At 33.1% G+C, this 27989-nt stretch overlaps 1 protein-coding gene across 3 annotated transcripts in view; it reads right to left on the bottom strand.

Annotated features, from left to right (window-relative positions):
* The window catches only part of YTHDC2 (YTH N6-methyladenosine RNA binding protein C2), a 68856-nt gene that overhangs the window by 30739 nt on the left and 10128 nt on the right, over positions 1-27989 (bottom strand). For all 3 annotated transcript variants that reach the window (XM_067731455.1, XM_067731456.1, XM_067731457.1), the window contains exons 4-17: positions 27721-27920; positions 22476-22642; positions 21605-21707; positions 20221-20377; positions 17148-17255; positions 15877-16025; positions 13986-14121; positions 10071-10197; positions 9793-9858; positions 4621-4799; positions 4270-4366; positions 4104-4191; positions 3937-4017; positions 2162-2244 (exon numbers count right to left, since the gene is read on the bottom strand). In XM_067731455.1, coding sequence (XP_067587556.1) covers positions 2162-2244; positions 3937-4017; positions 4104-4191; positions 4270-4366; positions 4621-4799; positions 9793-9858; positions 10071-10197; positions 13986-14121; positions 15877-16025; positions 17148-17255; positions 20221-20377; positions 21605-21707; positions 22476-22642; positions 27721-27920 — 1741 coding nt within the window. The remainder of the gene's footprint in view (positions 1-2161; positions 2245-3936; positions 4018-4103; positions 4192-4269; positions 4367-4620; positions 4800-9792; positions 9859-10070; positions 10198-13985; positions 14122-15876; positions 16026-17147; positions 17256-20220; positions 20378-21604; positions 21708-22475; positions 22643-27720; positions 27921-27989) is intronic.

The following is a 27989-nucleotide window of genomic DNA, read 5'->3' as shown; positions in this document are numbered from 1 at the left end:
AGTTTGAAATATTTCAAGAATTACCAAAATGTGACACAGAGACAAGAATTGAGCAATGCCGTTGGAAAAATAGTGCTGATAGACTTGTTCAACACGGGGTGCACAAGATTGCCATAAACCTTCAATTTGTAAAAAAATTCAGTATCTGAGAAGTGCAGTAAGGGGAGGTATGCCTATATTCCCTTTATTTCAACCACCACTATAATAATTCAGGCTACTCTCATCTCTCCCTTATTGTAAATGACAGGATTAATGAAAAGAGTCTCCTATTGGGGTCCTCCTACCATCATTTTTGTCTCTACCTATTCATTCCTCAAAAAGATGGAAGAATACTATAACCATGTTATTAAAAAGAAAAAGGAGAGAGAGAAAATACAAAATGATCCTAAAGGACCAGTCTGCAACTTACCTCTTTCCACTCATTTTTCATTATTCTCCTCTAAACTCCATCCAAACAACTTTCTTTGTCACTCTTGCCTTTAGGCCTCTGTGAATGTTTTCCCTCTGCAATGCCTTCCCCAAATAACTATTTAATCATATTTGTCTCAGATTCTATCTTAACTCCTCTAGAAGCATTATCTAGTTACAGTGCAGATCACATAATATTAAAATTGCTTAATTTATTGGATTCCAAGATGGACTGCAACATTTCCCCATCTCAAACTTTACCCATCAGACCATAGTTTATTCATCATTGCACCCCTAACACTTGCACAGTGAAGGCTGCCAAAAAACATCTGTTGAAAAAGATGACAAAGAAAATTTCTATAATTTCTGATTTTTATCCCTGATAATATACTATTAACACGGTATAAGTCCAGCTCAATGTGCCAAGCCACACTTGTCATAAGAAGACAACTGACACAATAACAACAAAAAATAACAACAAAGAGCATTCTATGAAGTTATAAAGTACAGAAATCAATGTATCCACCGTCTGCAGTAGGCAGCACTCTTAAAGTCAGTATCTGATGTTTTCTTGTTAGTTAAAATGCAAGAAAAATTAGTCAAATAATTACTGAAAAATATGACTCTTTTTAATCTTGCCTTTTTAAAAATGAAAAAGTAATGCAAGTATGTGCTAAATAACTGAAATACAAAAAATACAAAAATAAAAATTGTCTCCTTCCTCCAAGAGCCCCACAAATCCTCCTTCTCAGAGTCAACAATCATTGTTTTGTAATGTTTATCTCAGCCTCAACAACATATGTGTCTAAATATACATGCAAACATACACATGCATAGATATTTTTTAGAACAAGAAAATACTAGATACATGTTTTATACCTTACTTTTTTCAATTAATATGAAAACTGAAAACTCATTCCATATAAAACACATACATCTACATATTTCCTTTTAACAGTTACTTAGTATGACATTGTGTGACAATAATATAATTTGCTTAATCACTTCACTAGTTATGGATACTACAGTGTTCCTAGACTTTTCACTACTACAAATAATACTGCAAAAAACATTCTTAAACATACATCTTGGCACACATACTATGAGTAACACATACTTGGCACACATTTATCCTGAGTACAAGTATGCTCAGGATAAATTATGAGAAGTAGAATCCACTGCTAAAGGGGAGATCTGGATAAACAGTTTCAAATCATCCTCTGAAGAAGTCACATCAATATAAACTCCCATCAGCAAACTGTGAAAGCCTATTGGCCCATGCTTTTGTCAACTCTTGTTGTGTGTGCTGTTAAAAATTTTCATTGATGCCAATCTGATAAGTAAAAAATAGTACCTCATTAATTCGCATTTCTTTAGGTATATATGAGATATATGTGGTATATGTGAGGTTAATGTAGTGGTCTTTATTTAATTGATTTTCATGGAGCTTTTTATGTATTGTACAGAAATTAGTCCTACATCTTACACTGCTTTTATTTTTGTTTTTTAAGTTTCTTATGTCTTCTGAGTGTAGATCATACTAGACAAAATTTTTTATTTTTAACATAACCTAAATTCAACTTTTAAAATAAGTATTAAAATGGTATGCTTTGCAAAAATAATATAAAAATTAAGACTAACACGAAAGTTTTAACATTTTAGAGAAAGTAGAATATACATTAAATATGTAATACATATGAAAATGTTTCCATTTTATAGGCAATTGAATCAATGTCCATTAAATATACATTACCTGCCTTTTCGCTGTATGGCACTAGCTTTGGAAATCCACACCATTTTTAACATTGTAACAAAATTCAGTGCATCGAAGGATTTCTGTAATATTTAAATCACCTTCATGTTAATACATAAAAGGTATTTAAGAAGAAATAGCAGAAAACATTATGAACATATTTTAGCACATCGAGTTTAATTCAAAGTCCCCTTTGATTAATTAAAACAGGATACTGATTTAAAAAAAAAATCCAGATTTCTGGTCACAAACATTCTAAGGAAAAAGAATGAAAACTAAACTTAGAAGAGCTGTAAAACTTCCTCATTCTGTGCCTTGCTAAGCTATCTGTTTTTCTCTGCTACACTTGGATAATGGCAGTCAGTTCTCATAAGGCATCAAGATTGGAGAGAACTGATCTATTCCTTGAGGTCATTTTCTATCAGATTTACATCACTGTGGGTAATAGGAGTGACCAGGGAAAGACGTTTTCTGAAATACTTTCCAGGAAGTTGATTGGAAGAATAACAATAATCACTAAAGTAATCCTATTCCCAACTGAATAATTTTTAACCCCTTCCATTTTACCTCCTGCTGAACTACTAATGCAGTTAGCCTATCCAGAATGTTACAAAAGAGAAGGTAAAAAAGAACCTTTACTATCCCCATACTTTCACTTCTAAAGTGGAAACTTACGTACAAAAATATTTTAAAAGAATTCATTGCTAGAATATATACATCAATCATTCAGTGACTTTACACTTTCCTTTTCATAAAATTACTACATAGAGCAAATACAAATGTGTTCTCATAATTGTTTAATTATGGGATTTTTAGAAAAGATGCTGCTTATTTTGTTTTTAATAAAATGTTACATTTAACAATTTTGTACATAAAATAACTTTGGCACTACCATCACAGTTTACTTGATAAATAACACCTAAAGGCAATTAATTTTTTCACATTAAAAATGATCATTCATATCCACTAGAACAGATATAATTTGCTTTCCCAACATGGATAGCATTGCTCTCCTTGAAAAATCAATTACCTCTATCACTTTCAATTATTTCAGTGAAAGGATCGACCAAAATTAAGGATGCTGAGAATTGCTGGGCATTCCAACACTAAAAGGAAATAAATGCTGCCTTTTATTTATATCAGGAATTGGCAGTAAATATTTTAGCCTTTGCAGAGGGGGTCTGTTGCAACTACTCAAATCTGCCACTGGAGTGTGAAAGCAGCCACAGACGATGGGTAAAAAGTAGACATGGCAGTATTCCAACAAAATTTATTTTTACAAAAGCAGGTGATGGGCCCAATTTTACTGCTAGCCATCATTTGCTGAAGCCTGGTTTTATGTTTGTTTGTTTCCTATCAGCATGGTTCTCTAAGTATCTTTTGAATACCTACTATATGTGGAGCACTGGAGATATAACAATGAACAAGAGGGACACGGTCCATGCCCATGAGTAGAAAGAAAACATACAAAATATGTGATCAAATTCCCACATTGACAAAATTTTCACTGTAACTAGCCAAATCCTTTATTTTATTCCTAATATTTAGTGAGCAGAGGCTAAATTTTTTGTATAATTTGTTAAAATAAGACAGATCCTACAAACTGAATTGTTTAAGGCAGAATATTTACTTTAGTGAAACCAACATTTACTACGTTAAATTCATCTTAGAACCAGAAATTTTCCCATTAAAATGAATTCTGCTTATAAAAGCATTTATTGTTATGGAACTTAACCTTTGTCATTTAGGTAAAAATACAACTTATCCATACATACCTCTTTCACTTTACCAGAATCAATAACAAAGACAACGTCATTGACTGTGATGCTGGTTTCAGCAATATTGGTGGAAAGGATCTGCAATTGGATATTATGTTATCGTTCATATGAAAGCAAAACCAATGACTAATAAAATGGAAAAAAGAAGATTTTATGAAGCTTACTATTTTTCGAACACCTGCAGGTGGGTTTTTTAATATCTTCTTTTGATCGGATGTTTGCATATTTGAATGAAGCATAAAGACTTGGTACCTGTCGACAATTAAGAGAAATTATACTGTGGTACCTAACTGTTATTTAATGCAATAAATATAAAGCTTTAGCTTTTACCTATGAGTATTGTCAGCGAACCGCTTGTCATCAAACAGGATGCGATCCCTCAGACCAACAATTTCATCATATCCAGGCAGGAAAATCAATATTGCACCTTGAAGAAGAATGACTTTTTTTTAAACATTAAATCTCTTTGTAAAACCAAAATCAATCAAAACAACTAGCTATAATGAACTACATCATGTGTTTTCAAGTACTGATAAATTCTAATACTTATAAAATGACATAAGAGATTATTTGTGCATTATTATCAACAAAATTGTATAAAAATTTGTACACACACAAAATACTAAATTTAAGTCAAAGAATATATTTTTGCTTCAGTTCTTTTAGACAATACTTATTTACCAGAATCACAACTATGGCAGATATTGTATAGAAGATGCATGATCAAATCCAAGTCTACTTTTTCATCATCAAAACTATGATGATAAGCTTTCAGGAGCTCTCTGTCTTCTGCACTGAGATCACTCCCATTTGTTTGAACCAAAGAACTTTCATCTAAATTTCCAAATTCCAATGAAGCACTAGAAAAGAAAAACACAGACCAAGTCAAATTTCATTAAAAAGAGTAACGCTTAAAGGCCAATGATTCCCATTATGTCCATGTTCAAATTTTCAATATACTCTAAAGAGGGTAAGTGACAATTAATACTCTATAATGTAATTCATATTTTGGTCTCAAGTATATTACTCAAAGTAAAATTTGGCAATATGTGTTTTTAAAAAAACTCTATCTGAAGACATTTCTCCAAAGGAAATATACAAATAGCCAATAAGCACATGAAAATACATTCAACATCATTAGTCATGAGAGAAATGAAATTCAAACCACAATGAGATACCACTTCACACCCACTAGGATGACTATAATAAAAAAGACAGATAATAATAAGTGTGAGAGAGGGTGTGAAGAAATTGGAACCCTAATACACTGCTAGTGGGAATGTAAAATGGTGCAACCACTTTGGAAAACAATCTGGCAGATCTTCAAAACTGTTAAACATAGTGTTACCATATGGCCCAGCAGTTAGACTCCTAGGTATATAGACAAGAAGAAATGAAAATATATGTCCACATAAAAATCTGTATACAAATGTTTATACCAGTACTATTCATAACATCCCAAAAGTGTAAACAACCAAAATGTTCATCAATTGATGAACAGATAGACAAACTGTGGTCTATCCATAGAATGGAATATTACTCAGTCATTAGAAAGATGCTACAACATGTACAAACCTTGAAAACACTATGCTAAGTGAAAGAACCAATCACAGAAGATCACATATTATATGATTCCATTTATAGGAAATGTCCAGAACAGATAAATCTATAGAAATGGGAAGTAGATGAGTGGTTGCCTAGGGCTGCTAAAGTTGGGGAAAATTAGAAGTGACCTCTAATGAGCACAGATTTCTTTCTGGGGTGATGAAAATGTTCTCAGAATTGGCTGTGGTGATGACTGCATAACTCTTTGAACATACGTACTAAAAACCACTGGATTATACACTTAAGTAGGTGAATTATATGGTATGTGAATTTTATCCCAATAAAACTTAAAAAAACACAAACTTTTGCTCGTCATTTACCTTTTCTTAATAGGTTGTTTCTAATTGTTCATTATTATAAACAATATTCTGGAGAATAGTTCATACATAAAAAAAAAAAAACAGTCTACAGGTATCAGCTTAAAATGACTAATTCAGTTATCCTATACTAAAAGCAGGTTGATTATGCTATTTCCCGAAAGCCAAAATCAGTAGAAATTACTGAAATAACCCCCTTGCTTCTTCATCCTGTAAGTGAAAATATAAAACTGCCATCACTAGTAATTATCAATATGATTTCTAGAAAGTTCAGTTCAGCCCAATCTTTCTTAAAGAGCTTAGCAGAAAAATAACATAAGACTGCTTTCAGGGACTTCCCTGGTGGCTCAGTGGTTAAGAATCCGCCTGCCAATGCAGGGGACACGGGTTCAAGCCCTGATCCAGGAAGATCCCACATGCCACAGAGCAACTAAGCCTGTGTGCCACAACTACTGAGCCTGCGCTCTAGACCCCATGAGCCACAACTACTGAGCACACGAGCCACAACTACTGAAGCCCACAGGCCTATAGCCCGTGCTCCGCAATAAAAATAAGCCACAGCGATGAGAAGCCCGTGCACCGCAACAAAGAACAGCCCCCGCTCGCCACAACTAGAGAAAGCCCATGTGCAGCAACAAAGACCCAACACAGCCAAAAATAAATTTTTAAAAAAAAAGACTGCTTTTAATAGGAAAAATATGAAACTTCTGCAACATTATAATTGTAGTATTTAAAATTTTTAAATGCAATTTAAAACATTCCAAGTTTTTTGTTTTCTTATTTTTACCAGGTAAATTAAGGAGGTATTATGTTCTTTGTTTAATGCTATAAACTTTAGATATCAAGTATCAATAATCCAGCAAACATAATAAATTTAATTTAAATATTTGAAATTTATAGTTGATAACATCATGATCTGTGGAATAAAAAGAAAGCTGACTTAGCTGGGATAATTAAAATATTATCCAGATAACTGTTTTACATGGTAATCTGTAGTACATATTGAGCTACACCTAACACCGTAACAATATCTGGAACATTCGAAGTGTTAGCATTAAAAGGAAGTTCTGGTGCAAGTTCTGGTGCTATTAATGAAGCGATAATAAAACCCACCACACCAGAATTAGTATTTGGATCTGCCAAGACTTTCAGACTCTACATTATTATTTAATGAAATTAAAATGATAAAACTAATTTCATATTTCAAATGTTTACTTCATCTAATACCCGAGACTTCATCTACAGACTTAAATACAAAAACCCAAGTCAAATAAAACATTTTATATGTTCTTGAATAATAGATGTTTTAATATATTTTAACTTCATACTCTATTATTTTTTTGACAGTCTTATCGGTTGAAAATAGATAAAAGCTATCAGTGTACTATAAAATACATTTCCTTTAAATTTCTTTTAAATATATTTTTTCTTTAAATGTCTAATCTAAACTCTGTATAAACATCAAAATTTATCTAAAATAATTATCTAAAAGAAGAATTATAACAGTCTCATAGGATTTTGGAAGTATTGCCCTTTTTTTTTTGAAATCAAAGTAATACATGTACATAGTGTTAATAAACAAGGGTTTTATAGAAGTTATAACAAAAACCCCTCTCCACTCCTAGTCACACTGCCTAGGACCTTTTTCAATTCTTTTAGCCATTACTTTTGGTATTTACTGCCGTATTTCTAAGCAACATGCATCTTCTGCTATTTATTGATTTAACAATTTAGTAATTATCTGTGAATCTCCAATTAATGAAAAATGAGGTCACCACCCCCACCCTCATATAGTTTCCACACACATAAACCCATACAATTTTCGTTAAATCTGCATTCAGCTTTACTTTGCTACGTAAACATTATTTACCCCTGAGCTAAATAGTAAACTATGATTACACTCCCTTTCTTCTGTAACTTTTTGGTTTTCCTTGAGTAATTACTGTCTAATTTTTATTTGCTTAGTTTTCTGTGTACTTAGCACTAATTCTTCCCAAAGTGTCCAACAAATTCATAAAATCTTTTTAATATGATCAAAACCATCAGGTAATCCTTTTTACCCCAGAGGGACTTTCCTCCTGGAGCTCTCTATCTTCTGTTTCTATGAGACAAGGCCTACTGGGCAGCTGTCATAGGAATAGCCCTGTGCACCAACATACTAAGCATTTCTTTCACCTATCTCCTGTGCTGGATCTACTGTGTTCTTCTCTGTTTTACTTCACCTCCTCATTTTTGTAGGACACATTCTCTAACAGCTTCCTCATAAAAAAATACATAGGAAATAAATTTTCCTATCCTTTTTCTACTATTTTCTATTTTTTTGTCTTTTTTTCCTACTCTGTCAGCAATTTTTTTCAACTTTATCTTGCAACCCTTCTGAATTATTTTTCTGCTATATTTTAATTTTCAAGGGCTCTTTCTTGTTTATTCATTCTTTCAAAAATAATCACTGAACATCTATATCCAGACACTGTCCCTGAACAAAGGAGACAAGAAGATTACTAAATTCCACTGGAGAGAAGAGACAGACAATAAACCAATAAATACAGTAAATAAGTAAATTATATAGTTTATTAGAGGATGGTAGGTCCTATGGACAAAAGAAAAAGTAGAACAGGTTAAAGAGGATCAACTGTGGGGGAGGCAGATTGCAATAGATAGGTAAATTTGGGTAGCCCTCATGAAGATGAAATTTGAACAAAGATTTGTGGTCTGTTCCTTTTTTTCTTTTTTTTAAGCACACTGTTTTCTGGTTCATGAATGTTATTTTCGATTACTATTTTTGAAGTTTTCTTCTGGTCACTGATGCTCAGTTTTATTCAACTTCTTGGGGTACTGTTTATTTGATGTTTGAGTGCTTTTTCCACTCAAATGTCTGGTGATCAATCCTTGGCAGTTTGTTTATTTTTAAAGAGTAAAGCACAAAAACCTCCATGTGTACAAGTGGGGAAAATTGAGTTATCTGGTTTAAAGATGGTCATTTCATTGAAGGAATACCAAACCTCTTAAAGTTCTAAATCTTTTCTCTAGGCTTGGTCTGTTTTTCCAGGAAGGAATTCTCAAGTTTTCTGCCAAAGAACATAAGCTTCAAACAGGAAAAGGAGATAGGGACATCAGGGGAACTGAGTGGATGGTATCTCAACTTCTAGTCTTTAAGTAGACTTTCACTTAAACCCCTTTTCTGTTTGATACCTTACTCCCACTCTCCCACTGTACCTGGTCACCCCAAGTCCAAACTCTAAATGGTTTAATTTTTCAATAAACTTCCTACATCCTGCTAAAGTGGGAAAGAGATATCACCTGAGGGCAGGGGAGAAGGGAATCTGAAATTCCAAATATTCCTCATAGAGAATTTCAACTAACTCTGTTATTTTTTTAGCCCTTTCTTTCATTGCTTCATTCAGAAGTAGTTGAATGAGCCTCTAAGAAGTTCAAAGCTAAAATGAGGTTGTTTCTCATTGGCACTTCCCTCTTTAGGCACTCAGGCTTCAGCTTTCTTAGCTTTGCTAAGTCAAACATCAGTAATCCATTAGCCATATATCATCCAAAAATTTACTAACATCTTTCATCAGTTGCATATCCTCTTCCATTCTCTTTGACTTTGTTAGTTTACACATTTTATATTCCTTCCTTACCATTTTAGTGAGGTTTTGGGGAAATGCAGAGAGACAAATACCAAGTTTAACTGGAGATTCCCCTTCTTCTTTTTTAAGATAAAATAAAAAATAAGGTAAATACTATAATACAGTGGATCTTACTAACAACCTACAAAATAACTGAAAGCTGTTATTAGAAAAACTCCTTAGAAACACACACAAAAAAATCTGGATAAGAGACTATAAATAGCCTTCATTTGTCACATTCTATGATTTATATGGCTAAGTTTTTTAAAAAGGAGTCAGGATTAATTAAAAATAGTATAAAGTGTTACCTGTAAGATTCTAGAAGATCCACAATTTCAGTCTGTCCAAAGTGTTTAGCCCAATCTAAAGCCATCCTGCCAAAATTCAAAGATATTGAATTAAGAAAGAGAAATAATATTCTCAAAATTATAAAACCAGTTACTCAAATTTATTCATTCACCCATTAAAGTAGAGATGTATGAGCAATTATTACAAATAGCTTTTAATATAAAGACATATAAGAAATCAAAATAGATATGTGTAGTTATACAAAGATATACAAAGAATGAATGCAATTTAAAATTACCAGCCATTTGATGCTTTAATATGAACATTGGCTCCCATACTAATTAACTGTTCTACTTGACTTGAAAAACCTCGTCCTGCAGCAACCATCAAAGCTGTTGCACTGGTTTCACTATGTCTGTAATCCACTAAAAGAAGGAAAAGATACATAAATGTTACATTTCCAAATTACTTTGGAAAATCATTTTAATTTTCTTGAATGTTAGCAGAATTAACCTGGGACTTGCTCCTTTACCTAAGTATATAACAGCATTGTATAACCTTTAACTCAGTTGATCCAAGAAGATCTGATACTGATGTATCCTTAGTATAAGCAGGATGAAATAGGTACTATCAGTTGGAAGGCAGGAGAAGGAAAGATAGTTGTTAATTAAAATAGAAAAGGAAAGCTACTAACTTTGTAGAATCCTTAAGTAATCTTCCTAGATATGCCTTGACCAAATGACAAGATATAATTAAAGAAGAATTAAAAAGTTAATTTTCATCAGTATCTGGTAATGAATGCTTAAAAGGGCAAATGAAAAGTTCAAAATGATTTTTTGAGGTACTTTTGTTTTGCTTTTATTACCCCATCATGCCAGGTTCTTATTATCTTAGATGCTTAATGAGAATAACACTGGCAGGAAGTTTACTTCCCATAAAACCCTTCCATGAGAAAAAAATTAAACTTTTATTGAATTTAAATTCATTCTTAGAATATATTTCAAGCAATGCAACATACTATAATTACTGAGAACTAATTTTCATAAATCACAAAATTAAAAAATGTCAGAAAGAAATCACCACTGAAAAAAAACCTCTGTAGTAAAATTTAAGATAATTACAAAAGGAAAAATTTAATTTTCCATATATACCCAATTATCCTCATAATTTAACAACCCTCTAAAACATGGTATCCGTTATTAATATAAGCCAACGGTTCTTAAGGTGGGGAGAGGAACCTATGGAGAGAATTACTTCAGGCTTTTTATTTCTGAAAACACAGAGAGCTATGCCTTACTCCTAGATTAAGATTCAGTAGGTCTGGGATGGCCAGGAACATGCATTATTACAGAGATCTGCAAAGATTATGATTTGTACTCAATATATGGGAATTACTGTTCAACGGAATATTCAATTAGGGGTATGGATAAGTGTGGGAGTTTGAAAACATCCAAAAATTCTTTAATACTCTTCCCTTCAAGGGGTGGAGCCTAATTCCCTTCTCCTTGAGTGTGAGCTGGACTAAGTGACTCATTCTAGCAAATAGAATAAAGTGGAAAAGATGGTGTGCAACTTTGGAGACTAGGTCATGAAAGGTACCTATAGCTTCCTGCTTGCCTTTTCTTCTTCTCTTCTGAATCACACACTCTGGGAGAAGCCAGCTGCCACATTCTGGGAAGAATAAGGCAATCCTATGGAGAGGTCCAGATGGCAAAGAACTGAGGCCTTCAGCCAACAGCCAGAGACAAACTGAGGCCTCTAGCCAACAGCCATATGAGTGAGCCTTCTTGGAAGCAGATCCTCCAGCTGCAGTAAATCTTAAGATGACTGAACCCCTGCCAACAGCTTAACTACTACTCCATGAGTGACTAGGAACCAGAACCACTCAGTTAAGCCACTCCCAGATTCTTGACTCTCAGAAACTATGTGAAATAATAGATGTTTCAGGTTGCTAAGTTTGGGAATCATTTGTTATGCAGCAATAGATGATTAGCATCCAGCGTTCCACAGAATGCCTAGTCTTACAAAACCAGCTAATTACTACCTGGTTATACAAGATCACAGAGGGAAATTGATATGATTAAAAAAAAATCTACCAAGCCCAAGGCTTCCTGGATCACATGAAGTATTCTCAACTCTGGTGCCAATTAAGAGTTGAGATTTTAGAAGAGAAATAAAAACATGGGAAGTAAATTACTGTTCATAGAGATACCATAACATTTTAGTTTACTACATACACATGGCCTAAGACATTAGAATACTGGGCTGCGGAAAATGTCCAATAAAACTATAAAGGAGAGGGACCTGGATGGTCATAATGGATGACCATTATCAAAGTAATAGTCTAGTACTCTCTAAAGAAATATCGAGGAAGAGGGTCAAAGATAATACAAAAATACTTTAAAATGTTTTATAAATATTTTAAAGCAACATGTCTCAGAGTTCAAATTTCCTAACTTATGGATAGAAACCTAAATGAAGTAGGCATTGGGCCATATGAGTATCTGTGGGGACCACGTTCCAAGCACAGAAAACAACAAAAGCAAAGGCCCAAAGGCGGGAATGGGCCATATGAAGAGCATATATGAAGAGCAAGAAGACAAGAGTGGCTAAAGCACAGTGAACAAGGAAAAGAGTAGTAGAAAATGAGATAAAAAAGACTGTCAGAGACTAAATCAGGGAAAGAACTTTGATTTTTATTCAAAGTGTAATTGAAAGCCATGGGACAGCTAAGAGAAGAGAAGTGGCATGATCCAATTTCCTTGTCAAAAGGATCAATCTGATTGTTCTCTGGAGAACAGACTAGTAACATAAGAATAGAAGCAGTTAATTGTCCACTGTAATAGTCCAGGAAAAAATGCTGGCTTTGACTAGGATGGCAGCAGTAGAGGAAGTAAAACATGTGAGATTCGGGATTTATTTAGAAGGTAAAACTAACAAGATTTGCTAATGGATTATATGTGGGGTATGAGAGCAAAGTCAAAGATGATTTTATATTTTGTTGCCTTAGCAACTAGGTGAATGGTAGTACCCTAGAGTTAGATTCAGTGTGCCTGGGATGGCCAGGCACATGCATTTTTAAAGAGGTCTACAACTGATAATGATCACTAAGGGAACACTAAGGAAAAAGCAGGTTGAGAGAGAGGTAGAGAAACAGAGAATCAAGTTGTTTGGGGAATATCTAGTTTTATTCCCCTAACAGACTCCCAACCGGAGATGTCAAGTGGTGAGGTGTATTGAAGTGAGGGGGGAGTTCAGGATTGGAGACGTAAAATTAGGACTCATTTTAAATAAATATTTAAAGCTTCAACTAGATGAGATCCATCTAAGGAGTAAGTGTAAATAGAAGGAAGGTCTGAGGATTGAGGCCTGGGACATTCCATATTCAGAGGTCAAGAAAAAGAAAAAAATCCTGCCAAGGAAACCAAGACATACCAGCCAGGGTGATGAGAAGAAAATAAATCAAGTATGGAGTATCAGAAGTTAACTGAAGAACATGTTTCAAGAAAGGAGTGATCAAGTATAGTAATAATAATGCTGAGAAGTTCAAGTGAGGGGATAAACTACTTGACATCTAAATCCCTTCCAGTAATGACCTTTTATTATCATCATTCTACCTTTTGCCTAAAAGCCTTCAGGGTCCTAAAACTCACCCCTGATTGCCAATATCCATTATAACCAACTAACGAAATCAGAATAAATCATTAGTGAAAATATGTCATGTGACATAACGCAGGTACATGTGAATCAGAACTTGAACCTATATAACTAAAGGTATACTAAAATTTTCCATTTATTCAATGAACAATCTAGAGTTAAAGTTATTAACATTTTTCCCCTGTTTTGAAATAACAAATCTCTTTGAAAACCCAAGATACTCCAGGGGTAAAGGTGATGCATAGGGGGGAGTATATTTATGTCACAAATTTTATACACATAAAAATACTTTTGCATATAACTGTCATATATTCACAGACCCCATGAAACTATTCTGGAGACATTAGGTTAAGAGTCCCTGATTTAATACAATACTTATCTATTCTACTATGCTAATAAGAAGATCCTGATTTGTACATTTGAAATAGTACTCCAAAAGAACAAAATATTGGTTGTGAACAAAAAGTGAATTTTGAATTTTATGAATTAAGCTACACTTCTATCATAATAAATAACTTCAAGAGTAATACAAAAAACTTAAATAAATTATACTTACCACTAACATTTTCAGTTAAAATAAGGTGAAAGACCTGAGCAAAGGCATCAACATCTTTACGCAGCCATATGTCAGAAAGACAAGCATCCATTTCCTTTATTAACCATGGTTCAAGGCAATTCACATCTTTTTCTGTCTTTAAAAAGAAGCAAAGATTATAAATTACTAACAGCTTAACCTTTGCTTGCAAAGAACATGAGATGGCCATAAACAGCCACAAGAACTACTAACCATTCGGTATTACAGCAAAGGCTTTGCATAAAAGTTTCTCATCTCATCACAAACATAATCACTCACAATATTGTACCTTGTTTTCACATTCATCTTCTATCTGAGAATGAGCCTGTCAACAAAGGAGTATGATACAGTCACAATATTAACTGTGCTTCTGACAGAATGTTGCTAAATGTACCTGTCTATCAGTGGTCTTGTGTCCCAACTGCACAACAGAGGAAACATCACCTGGAGCTTTTCAACACTGAAGCCACGTCCCACCCCAGAGCAAGTACTTCAGAATCTCTGGAATGGAGGCCAGATTCCATAGGACTTTAAAAGTTCTTTAGGGGATGTTACTGTGCAGCCAGGCTTAAGAATCACTAATTTAGGGACTTCCCTGGTGGCACAGTGGTTAAGAATCAGCCTGCCAACGCAGGGGACACAGGTTCGAGCCCTGGTCTGGGAAGATCCCACATGCCACGGAGCAACTAAGCCCGTGCACCACAACTACTGAGCCAGTGTTCTGGAGCCCGCGAGCCACAACAACTGAGCCCGTGTGCCACAACCACTGAAGCCCGCATGCCTAGAGCCCGTGCTCCACAACAAAGAGAAGCCACCACAATGAGAAGCCCGCGCACCACAAAACAAAGAGTAGCCCCCACTCGTTGCAACTAGAGAAAGCCCACACTCAGCAATGAAGACCCAATGCAGCCAAAAATAAACAAATAATTAAAAAAAAAAAGAATCACTAATTTAAATGGTCAAAATGCTGTTCACTAAACCAAATGGATGTTCCCTGCACTAAATAACAATTTTTAAATATTCTTTAAAAGTACACATTCTTTAAAACTATAGTTCATTTGGATGCATCAGAACTTTAAACACTGGGAGAAAACTGCAAGCATATCTGCATTATGTAGCTTCTCATGCTCAAAAGAGTTAAATTCTTTTTCTAAAAAGTGCATAGTCCCAGCCATCTCACTAATCACCAATGCCTTTTTAAGAATTCTAAACCAGAATCAAAGACCAGAAGGGACCTAGGAAATCCGCTGGTTCCAGTTTTCAAACAGACTCCAAGGAATCCAAAGTAGCAGAAGCCCTGCTTAGGGGTGGGGATGGAGAGTGATGGATGAGCAGGCAGGATTTCTACAAAATATTTCATTTGTAAAAGATATTGTGGCAAAATAGAAGGGAGAAAAGCAGAGAGAAAAAGAAACTGAGGTCTATAGTGGGTAATTGATTTTACAGATTCACACGGCTTTGTGGTATAAACATCAGTCTTGATTACTTGCCCTAATACCAAGAGGCTTTTCTCAGTTTTTTCCTAACTTAGCTTATCTTGCATTGCTTAGCTCATAGGTTCTTAAACTTCTGAGATGATAAAATATCTAGCAATAATAATGTATGTATATATACATAATATCTACAACTATTTTCTTCACAAAATTTATAGAAAATATTGAAATAGTTTTAACTCAGAATGAAACAATAAAAGATGTTGCATTATTTGAAAAAAAAAGTGTGTAGAAAATTATTCTGAAAAATGTGTTGTAGTCTAAGATAAACTAAGGGAATTATGCCTTAAGAATGTAATAAAAAATATAATCTCATGAAATGTTCTTTAAATTACACAATTTTCACTCAAAATAGCAGTGTGAAACCACTGAGGTCTTACCAACTGACTGAAGACGGCATCACCACCATCATCCAATAAATCATTTTCTTCAGTTACATTTGGGACAGCTCTCTGTCTCTGAGATTCAGGCTTGAAAGTATTCTCTTGAGCTGAGTACCATTCTGTAAGTGTGGTTTGTTGTCTTTCTTCTAAATTAATTACCAAAGAAAATAAGTAGATAAATTCTTTGCTTTTTGAAATATATTTCTTTGTTTAAAAAAATTAAGTGAATCTGAAAATACCTAAAAGTTGGCCTTATTTTAAAGTTACTTTTTAAAAATATATTAATTAGGAACATTCAATAAAATGTGTTATGCTGAACCAAAAGGAGACATGAAACTGCTTTATAAAACCTCATCTATTCATCTACTAGTAAGAAGTTTACTTCTGAATCAGGACATAATTTAATGAACAGTATTTTAGCCATATAACAAATAATGTTTAAATCAATGACTAATATTCATATAGCACTTTGTAGAAAATCATTTATTGAATTTCTACCACCATTCTGTTTGAGACACAAGTTATATTCAATTTTCATCTTCAAAAGTTTTGAGAACCAGAAGTTTTATAATTTACATATTAGTGATTCAGCACTGCACTGTGACACAGGCATTGCTAATTGCTTTTTTCAAGTGAAGAATCCAAAGAAGTTAAGATTATTTGTCCAAGGTTATACTAACTAAACAAAGGAATCAAAGCTTGAAGCCAAGTCTTCCATCATGAATAATGTAATTAAAAGTAAGCAAAAGGAACTTAACCTTAATTCAAAAGCTGAGATATAGTATAAATCATAAGAGATGTATTAATAGGCAAGTAATGTTAAATTCAAAGTACTGATGCAATTCATAACAATATCAAGATTTGAAAAACTCAACAATTATACCAAAGATGAGCCTGTTATTACTCATATGCTACTCTTTTCACTTCCTCACCCACTCCCCACTCCCACTCTATAACATATGCTGGGGACAGCCCGCACAAATCTTCTGCCTCCTTAAAATAGTGGTTGAATATTTGGATACAGACACACTCAGCCTCCTCAACTCTGGCATCCCCTTTCAATTCCTCTCTATAGATTATAACTTCTAGACATAAACCAGAATGTAGAACTTCCATATGGGACAGTATTCTAATATAATATTCTACAACTATACACAGAGAGAAATACTTTCAAGTGTCCTTGTATCTGCATAGTATAAGACTGGAGTACTCCAAAAAGTCAATATCAATAGTAATTTTCTTTTATATTTGTTTGATAAAAAGCTTACCTCGTTGTTTTTCCTTTTTGTATTTTAACATTTCTTTATTTGTGTATCCAGTAGTTCTTAAAATGTCTTCCAGAAACATTTCTTTTACTTCAAATGGTCTTCCCTGTACTAAATAGGAATTTTTTTAAACAGTCAATTTGCATCTTAGAGATAATTCACATAAAAACATGAGATTCTCAAATTAATAAATCTGAATATTAATCCAAAGGCAATTCCATAGGTCAAGTGATCCTCATACTGTCCTTTAAATATAACTCTGATCTATATTTTAGACAACTGTTCATTTGCATGTTTTTTTCCAGTGTTTACTATTTACTTGATTGTTTGGCATCATGATAGGCACTAGGAATATAAATGGTAAGCAGAAACAGAGTTCCTCCTGCTCTCTTGAAGCTTGAAGCTTGTAATCTAGCAGGGGAATCTGACATTAATCCAATAATCCAAAACATCAATGTAAAAATAAAGTTGTAAAAAGTCCTGTGAGAGAGAAGTACAAGATACCATGACAGTACATAATAGGGGAATTTGAAGGAATCAAGAAAAGCATCTTCACTGAGAAAAATGAGAACCAAGAGAAGGGAGTAAACAAAATAACTAAGCTACACAGAGAGGAAAGAGTATACTATGAAGAAAAAAACAGTATGTACAAAGCCCCTATGGTGGGAAAGAGTATGATGTTCTCAAGGAACTAAAAGGCCAAGCTAGTTGGAACATGATGTGAAGAGGGGTGTGAAGAAGGGATTGTAGTTCAAGATGAGGCAGAAGAAATAGATAAGTCTTATTAAGGGTTTAGGTCTTTATTCTGAGGTAAAGGTTGTTCAAAGTTTCAAGCTCATGAGAGTATTTAACATCATCAAAATTCCACTTCAGAAATCTGGCTGAAAATTCCACGTTGGCTGCAACATGGGGAATGGATTTAAAAGAAACCAGAGTGGATGAAACAGACCAGGTAGGAGCAATTACAATAGTTCACGATGAAGAGGACACTAACCTGAACAAGATTGGTGATAGTAAAAATGGAAGGAGACAGACAGACTAGATAGATGGGAAGTAAAATCCACAGAACTCAGCATTAGATTGGATATGGAAGAATGATAAGGAAGTGTCAACCACAGTTCTTGAAAGTCTGGCTTACAAAACTCAATGGATGATGTTGTCATTTTCTGAGGCTGACAAGGAAAGCTAAAAGAAAAACAGGTTGGCTTGTGGGAGCCGGGGTTTGGTCAAATGTTAGGTGCCAAAATGACCTTCAATTAGCAGATGCATAAATTTTATGTGCCTTACCACCCAGTAATATTATGAGCAAAACGTCTTACAGGTTTATGACTTAGGTGATTAGGTCAATGGTATGATTAACCAAAACAGGCAACACAAGAGAAGCAGATTTTTTAGAAAGGATTAAGTATTCAGTTTGGGCATATTAGAGGGGAACTGCTTATAAGCAACCAAGTCCAAAGCTCTGGAGAACAGTTTGAACTGGGAAATAAAGATTCAGGACTCATCAGTGCAAGAGAAAGTAGAAGTCAAGGTCAAGAATGAGATCTTCCAGGAAAACTAACTGTGCACCCCCAGTACCTAGTAGAGAACAGCATAGAGCAGGAAAGAGAGAAAAAGCAAAGAAATCAAAGAAGGAAGGGAAGGGAAAGGGGATGGGGAAGGGCGAGGAAGGGCAGGGAAGGGCAGGGAAGGGCAGGGAAGGGAAGGGAGGGGAAGGAGGAAAGGGAGGGGAGGGAAGGGAGGAAGAGGAAAAAAATGGGTCATGGGAAAAATCCTCAAAAATATCAATATTTAAGCACGATGCAAAAGAAGAGAAGCCCACAGAGGAGACCAAGAAAGTACAGGCTGTAATACAGAATGAGACTTAGGATGTAGTTCTGGCAAATAAATTATGGGATACGAGCATTTCACAAAAAAAGGGTAACGATTATGAGAAATACTACGGAAAATATAAGTAAGATTTTTATGTAAAATTAAATCAATTTCAAAACAATACTGGTAAGAATGCACAAATGAATAGCCCCATAAACTGCGGAAATGTGAATCATTTCAGCCTTTTGAAAAAGTAAAATGACAAAACCATCTTACTGTTAAAATTAAAAATAGATACATTCTTTTACTCAACAATTTCACTTTCAGGAATCTATCCTTAGAAATAAGAGCACCAATATATAAGAATATATGTAGAAGGATGCTCATAACAACGATGTTTATAGTAGGGGAAAGGGAGAATCCAGGACCAATCTAATGTCCAAATATTAAGAAATGGTTAAATAAATCATGGTACATTCATACTAGGAAATATAAAAGCAGTTCTTCAATATAATGAACTACATCTAGAGCTTCTAAACTGGAGAACTGTTCATGATATACTGTCATATGAATAAAGCAAATTGCAAAACATTGTATATGGCATGTGCCCATTTATGTAAAAACCATTTTCTATAAACCCAATATATATGTATATATTTACATATGTTGTATGAGCATGGACAAGGTGAGACAGGATATACACTAGGCTTCAACATCAAGTAATCTCAGGGAAGAAAAGATATGAAATGAAAAGAAGACAGGTGATTGTGAACTTTTTCCCTGAATGTCTGTACTATTTCACTGAGGTAAACACATACAACTTTTTCAATTTTTGAGGAGGAAATCAATAATTTTTTTAGAGATTGGTGGAAAAACCAGATTTGATTAAAGGATAAGGACAAAATTTAAGTGGCAACATATTTAGAAGTACATGGGAGGTAAACACGGGCATTAAGACTACTCTTTGAAAGAGTCTAGCAATAAAGGCAAAGCTATAGGACAGAATTTAAAGGGGAATACAAAATAAAGCATATCTCCTTTTAAGACTAGAGAACAGGCTCACTACACAATACCAAAGAGTTGTAGATGGAAAAGGAGAGGACGAAAATATATAGATATGACTGATTAAGCATATTTCAGAGAAAACATAAACAGATGCTCTATACATCAGAACATTCCCCAATTTCTATTATAATAAATAAAATCAAGCCAAAAAAGTATTCTTTCATACAAATCCTAGAAGAAATCTGACAGTTTAACTTACTGTATGTCACTGGACAACTCCCGAAATATCTCATAAAAAGATTTACATCTAAGGCAGCACTAGAAAGAACTAGTTTCAAAGTTGGGTACTTCTGCAACAAATCTCTTAACTTTGTAAGTAAAAAATCACTAAATCGATCCCTTTCATGTACTTCATCCTGCAATAAACAAAAACAAAACCATGGAACAGTTAAAATACAAAAATAAAGTCTTTAAAATTATGGAGCTGCTGGGTTTCACACTAATTCAAGTTAAATGTGGACACAGCCAATTAGTGAAAATGTTGTATTATGGACAATTTAGAAATAATCAGACATTAACGACCTACTGTGGGTAACAAAACACTGCCCTTTTTCCCACAAAAACTACAACAAATGCTGAATTAGTGGAGTCTAATTTAATGTAATTTTAATAAATACAAAATCTATTTTAATATGCTTCTGTTAGCATCAGGACCAGGTGCATCCTGTGGTTTGAATGCACAGAACTAATAAGTTTCCAAAAGCTGCTCTATCACAAGCTTATAAAACTTAATCTAAGTTTTCTGACACAAACTGGATAAAAGCTTAGAATTCTTTAACAAGGTGGTAATTCATCTACTTATTTCATCAGGAGCTAGTTAATTTAGCAGCTTAACCATGAAGTTAAATGACTTTAAAGTATGCCTCTAAGATTTGGAAGAGAAATCAGATGACTAAGCACAGAGAAAAAAGAAAACTTTCACCATTCTGGAGAACTCTTAAAATACATGTGCCATTTTCATATATAAAAAGCACTTTTTAAAAAACTATCTACTTATTTTATTCTCACTCATAAAACCTGATGGTAAGAATATCTTTATTTAATATAAAATATTTATTTCTAACAATTATGGACAATAAAAAGTAACTTGAGGGACTTCCCTGGTGGTCCAGTGGTAAAGAATCCACCTTACAATGCAAGGGACACGAGTTCGTTCCCTGGTCAGGGAACTAAGATCCCACATGCCGCAGGGCAACTAAGCCCGCACGCCACAACTACTGAGCTCCTGAGCCTCAACTAGAGCCCACATGCTCTGGAACCCGCACGCCACAACTACAGAGCCCACGTGCCCTGGAGCCTGCACACCACAACTAGAGAAGAGAAAACCTGCAGGCCACAACTAGAGAGAAGCCTGTTCCACAACAAAAGATGCTGCATGTCTCAACAAAGATCCCGCATACAGCAACTAAGACCCTAAGATCCGACACAGCCAAAAATAAATTAAATAAATAAATCTTTAAAAATAAAAAATAAAAGTTTAAAAAAAAGTAACTTGATTAGAATAGCCTGTTTTAAAAAAATTGGTTCTCATTTATATCCTATTCTAAAAATTTAATTAAATATTTAAATTTAAATATTCTTACCACAATAACATGTGTCACAGTTGACAATGAACTATCTCCTGCCATCAGAGTACGAAGCAGTACCCCATTGGTGCAAAATGTCAGAAGTGTCTTTGGAGAAACCCTTTTTAAAAAATCAAAAAAGTTCACAATTACAAATCTTTTATGTAATTAAAACAAGGTCATATATTAAATGCTAGTGTCCTTTGTACTTAATAAGTGTTACTAATATAACAGTGTACTAGTATATATGCTTTATTAGCAAAGTTATGTGAAATATGTATTTTATGCCTGACAATCTCACAAATTTATTATTACTAACAGCCTTTTATTAATTTAGTAATTATTTTGTTAAAGAACTTAAAAAGATTTTTTTTAAAGATCTTAAACATTTTTTACTTGGGGGAAAAAAGTGTATCATAAATGAGATTAGCTTTTTGAATCACTATATCCAAATAACTATGAGCAAAGAAATGGTACTACTTCTCAAGAAGGTACTACTAGCATTACTACTACTACTAATAATAATCAATTCAGTCACTAACATTTACTGAGTGCTTACTATAAACTTCACATCAAACCTGTGCTCTAGATGCTTTCATTAGCCCCATTTTATACATGAGGAAACTAAGACTCAAAGAGGTGAAATAACTTGCACTTTATCATGAAACTATGAAACAGGATTTCTATCTACGGCCCAAACTCTTTTTCAAGCTATTTATTTATTCAAAACCTCACTAAGTTTAGACATGAGCTCAATGGCCTATTATAAACTTACTTGGAGCAAAATGATCATCTAACTTTTCAACTAACACATGCTCTATATTTAGTGAAATATAAATATTTAGTCTTTTCTGAGAATGATAAAAAGCTACAGGTGAATTGTCTTTACCTGCTTTCTAAACGGATCTGATACCCAATTGTCTGACCAATCCTTTCTCTTCTCTCTGCAGCAACTCTTTCAGCCACAGCAATAGCTGCTAATCGTCTTGGTTGAGTACAAAATATACGGCAGGGGATACCATTTTTAAAGCAATCATCTAAAAGGAACTGAGGAATCTGAAACAAATTTTAAAGTATTATAAGACAACATAATTGTATATCCAGAAAATCCATGTCAATCAACTGAAAAACCATCAGAACTAAAAAAGTTATGTAAAATGTCCAAACATAAAATAATCATAAAACCAACAACTTTCATGTAACTGCTAATAATCAGCTAAAAAATGTAATTTAAAAAAATCTTGTTCACAATAGAAACTAAAACTAAAACACTTAAAAACAGAATTATAAAGAAATAGTTAAGATTTACATGAAAAAGATTATAAAACACTACTGAAAAACCAAGATTATAAAACACTACTGAGAAACATAAAAGACGGGAATATACTAGAAAAATACAACATATTACTGGATAGGAATAATCAATATTGCAAAAATGTCAATTCTCCCCAAGTTATCCTATAAAGTCAATGAAACAACAATCAAAATTCCATTGGAATTTTTTAAATAGTGAAAAATATAAAGAAACCAGAAATAGCCTAATACCAGGATTGCAGACACTTTTCTATAATTAAATTTAAACAGGTCAGAAAGATTTAAAATAAAAAGTAAAAGTCTTCCCCACCCATACTACTACCAATAGTCCTCTCCATGAAAGTAACTACTGTTAATTTTCTTATAAACTCTTTTGGGGAAAAAAAAAGTTTATACAACTTAAATTATTTGTGTATATAAACAGGTTTTTATTCACACAAAGTCATTATTATACTTAATGTTTGTAATTTGCAGATGTCACTTAATAACACATCAGATCTACCTAATCCATTTTAATAGCTGCACATTCCATCTTATGGATGTGCTATAACTTAACAAATATGACTATACATTAAGTAATTTCCAGTTTGTTTAGGCTTGTTATTTTTGATGCTGTTGCTTACTATTAAAAAGAATGCTGCAGTGAACATCTATCTTCACATACTTACGCAAAGACAAATATATGTGGAGTCAAAGAGTATATATAAATTTAAATTTTTATAGAAAAATTATCAATCTGCTCTTCAAAACAATTTATACTTTTACCAACAGAGCAGAAGATGCTGTTTTCCCAACACCTATGCAAATGCTGGATTTCATCAATTTTTAAATTTCAGCCAATCTAATAGTTGAAAAATATAATTATTGTTTTGATTTCATTTCTTTAACTATGAGTGAAAAGGACATCTTTTCATGCACGTCTTACCCTCCAGGATTTTTTAAAATTTGACCAGTTCATTCGGAAGCATAAATGCAAACAAACTGCTAAGAAATATCTAAAAAGAGAAGCTAATAATAAAGAGGAATATTATGCTACATACTGTAAAACTACAAAATTCAAAAAGTGAGATCTTGGTGTAGGAACAGATAATTAAAAATACATAACAAAAATTCCAGAAATATACCCAGGTACTACAGAAATTTAGTATTTGATCAAAAGTAGTATGCACCCCAATGTTCACAGCAGCACTATTTACAATAGCCAAGACATGAAAGCAACCTAAGTGACCATCAACAGATGAATGGATAAAGATGTGGTGGGTATATATATATATATATATATATATATATATATATGCACATATATGTATATACACACACATACATATACACACACACACACATATGTACACAATGGAATATTACTCAGCCATAAAAAAGACTGAAATGTTGCCATTTGCAGCAATATGGATGGACCTAGAGAATATCATACTAAGTAAGTCCGACAGAGAAAGACAATGATTATATGATATCACTCATATGTGGAATCTAAAATATAATACAAATGAGTCTATTTAAAAAACAGAAACAGACTCAAAGACATAGAAAACAAGCATATGGTTACCAAAGGGAAAAGGGAAGAAGGGATAAGTTAGGAGTATGGGATCAATAGATACACACTACATAAAATAGATAAGCAACAAAGATTTACTATATAACACAGGGAACAATATTCAATATCTTGTAATAACCTATTATGAAAAATAATCTGAAAATAATTATATATATATATATATATATATATATATAACTGAATCACTTTGCTGTACACCTGAAACTAACCCATATTGTAAATCAACTATACTTCAATTTTTAAAAAGTAGTATCTTAAAATCGGGGGAAGGGATTATTAAATGAAAATTATATTGGAACACTAGATACTAACATATTGGAACACTAGATACTAACATAAGGAAAAAAGTTAGATTCCTACCTGATATGACACAATAAAATAAACTCCAGATGGATTTTTTAAACTACAAATATAAAAGTATTAGAATAAAATATTTGTAGGAAAATGTTTTTTAATCTTGGGGTAGAAAGTGATTTTCTGAGCATGGCATGAAGCCCTAAAAAAAGGCTGACAGATTTGACTAAATAAAAATGTAAAACTACTAATCAAGATACCATAAGCAAAGCTAAAAAAGCAACCAAAAAATTGTGAGAAATTGTTTTTAAGATATATAACACATAACAGCCATGTATCCATAATGTACAAAGCATTATTAAAAATAAATCCAAAATGATTAAACCTAAAGAAAAATAAGATATAAATAAGTAACTCACAGAACATAAATAGATAATAAGCAAACGAAAAGATACTCAACTAAGAATCAGAGAAATGCAAACTAAACATTATTTTTTGCTTATCAGATTGATAAAGGTAAAAAATAAATTATATCCATTGTTACCTAAGTTTTAGAGAAATGGGAACTTTCAATACATTCAGTACTATTTTAATACGATAAGTCTTTTTTGAATTAACAGACAGTAACTAGTTAATCTAGCTACTAAAATTTTAAATGCAATATTTTTGATCCAGCATTTCCACTTCTAGGAATTTATCCTATTAAAACATTCCCACAAATTAGAAAAGAAATATTAGGATGCAATATAATAAAGTAAGTACAGAGTAAGATTCCTGCTCTGCCACTTCCTAGTTATGTGAATTTGGGTAGATTAACATCTGTAAGTTTTAGTTTTTATTCCACATCTGTAAAAAGAGATAATAACAAGCCTACATATCTTGGGTTAATAAGAGGTTTAATTAAGATAACTGTTGTAAAACTTCAGCACGCAGTAAACAGTCATTTATTTTATCACTGTTATTACAAAAATGCTCAGGAATGCTACTCAATTGTTTAAAAAATGAGGTCTATCGCTAGGTACTAACACAGAAAAATATCCAATATCTATTAAGTGAAAAAAGCAAGATGCAAAGCGTATACATATTATCCCATGTTTGTTTTAAAAATAATCTATATCAATACTGTAAAGAGAACAAAAACAAAACAAACAATCCCCCGAAAAACCCAGAAACATATACTCCAAGTTTCTGACAATAAACCAGGGAGAAATATAAAAACATTATATTTTCTATAATGTTTGAATTTTATATAATGAACATTCAAAAGGCAAATAGGGGTTTCCCTGGTGGCGCAGTGGTTGAGAGTCCACCTGCCGATGCAGAGGACACGGGTTCGTGCCCCGGTCCAGGAAGATCTCACATGCCGCGGAGCGGCTGGGCCCGTGAGCCATGGCCGCTGGGCCTGCGCGTCCGGAGCCTGTGCTCCGCAACGGTAGACGCCCACATAACGAAAAAAAAAAAAGGCAAATAACTTCCTAACGCTCCCAAAGGAAAGATGAAAATGGCTAATGATATTAACTTCAAACTGTCATATTTGTATTTCATAGGACAGGAACATTAGTAATTTTACTTGAACTCCTTGAACAAGATACAATTATTTCTTAGGTTTAAACCCATTTAGATTAATAGTTTCTTTTGAAAAGCAAAGAGAATAATATTTAATTCCTAACTAAATTCTCCAGATCTTTTCATACCTAGTAAAATGATACACATAATTGTGAAAATAGACATCCATAATTCCAGTATACAAATATCCTTAGGAAGAACACTCAAATAATTTAAATAAAACCATATTTGTTATATTTTATCAAAACTTTCATTATCTCTATTTGATATAATTAAAATGGCTACAATTAACATCAACTGGCAAAACTTTCTAATACTAAAACAATTATAACAATCTAAGACATCTGAACAGATTCTTTGGCATGACTCCATGGAATTTCACTTAATCATAATCATGTTGAAGAAAAATCTTATACATTGTCTTCATATAAAAATTTCATCATGTTTGTAATTAGTTTTATAGGCTCAAGTTTTAGGTATAACGAGTTGCACTTCTGTGAAAATGATTAAGTCCCACAAGTAAATAACTGATAAAGTTTATAGTCAACCTCTCCTACCACCTTGCCTTATTTATCTAACTTTATGAAACCAACCAATATAAGCATAGGAAATCTTAAGCAACTGTCAAAAGCAAATTTATTTGTCCATAGAAGAGAAGAAGAAAATGTAAAATTATACTGACTATTCTATCTGCACCTCAATCAAAAGCAAAGTAATTTTACTGTTTCAACGTGCTAACATGTTAAAGAATATAAACAAGAAAAGGTCATATCATTGTACCATGCTTACTTCCAACCTTGTCAGCCTATGAGTGAAACTTCATAAACAATGAAGTACTATGATTCTAAACATCCAAGTCAAACATGTCATACTAATCCCACTTTATGTTAACTTTATATTAACACTTCTTGTTGTTATCAATATTACTTTTAATTTAGCTATGTAAAAACACTATGCTAGGCACTTCACAGACATTACCTCTAAACCCCACCTCGAATGGTAGCAATTGTTAGTACCATTTTATAAATGAGGACTCTGGCTTCAAGAGTTACAAGTCTAGCCTAAAATTTCACATTCAATAAATGTGGAAGCTGGAATCTGAACTGAAGGTCAAAGTCCATTTTCCTTTCATGATACCAAATCACAACCTCACCTCTGTTTAAATAAAGCCCTTATGTACTAATTTAAAAATAAATATTTTAAAATATTACCTTTCTACAAATTCTCAAAATGTACTTCCAGTAATAATTTATTTCTGAAATAACCATTAAAATAAACAAAAGTTCCTTTTTTGTTTTTGTTAAAATACATGTAGTGTAAATTTGATATAAAACTATCACGACATAAAATAATTTTTTCTTCTATAAACAACAAAGAAGAAACAAACCTGTGTAGTCTTTCCAGATCCAGTTTCTCCTACAATCAAAACTACTTTATTTTCCTTAATTATTTTAACAATTTCTTCTTGTTTCTCAAACACTGGCAGAGACTGCCTGAAAGAATCAAATTCAGATTCTCCTCTTTTCACTGGAATCTGAGATATGCCACTGTTGAGTCGCCCACTTGTCTTGCTCATTTCCCGGTTTTCTTTGAAAATGAATAAGAGAACAAAAAAATTTATGATCAACAATAAAAAGAGTTAAAAAACAAAAATAA

The sequence above is a fragment of the Pseudorca crassidens genome, chromosome 3 (assembly GCF_039906515.1).
Source record: "Pseudorca crassidens isolate mPseCra1 chromosome 3, mPseCra1.hap1, whole genome shotgun sequence".
In the NCBI taxonomy this organism is placed as follows: domain Eukaryota; kingdom Metazoa; phylum Chordata; class Mammalia; order Artiodactyla; family Delphinidae; genus Pseudorca; species Pseudorca crassidens.
This window is presented reverse-complemented; position numbering and strand designations above follow the sequence as displayed.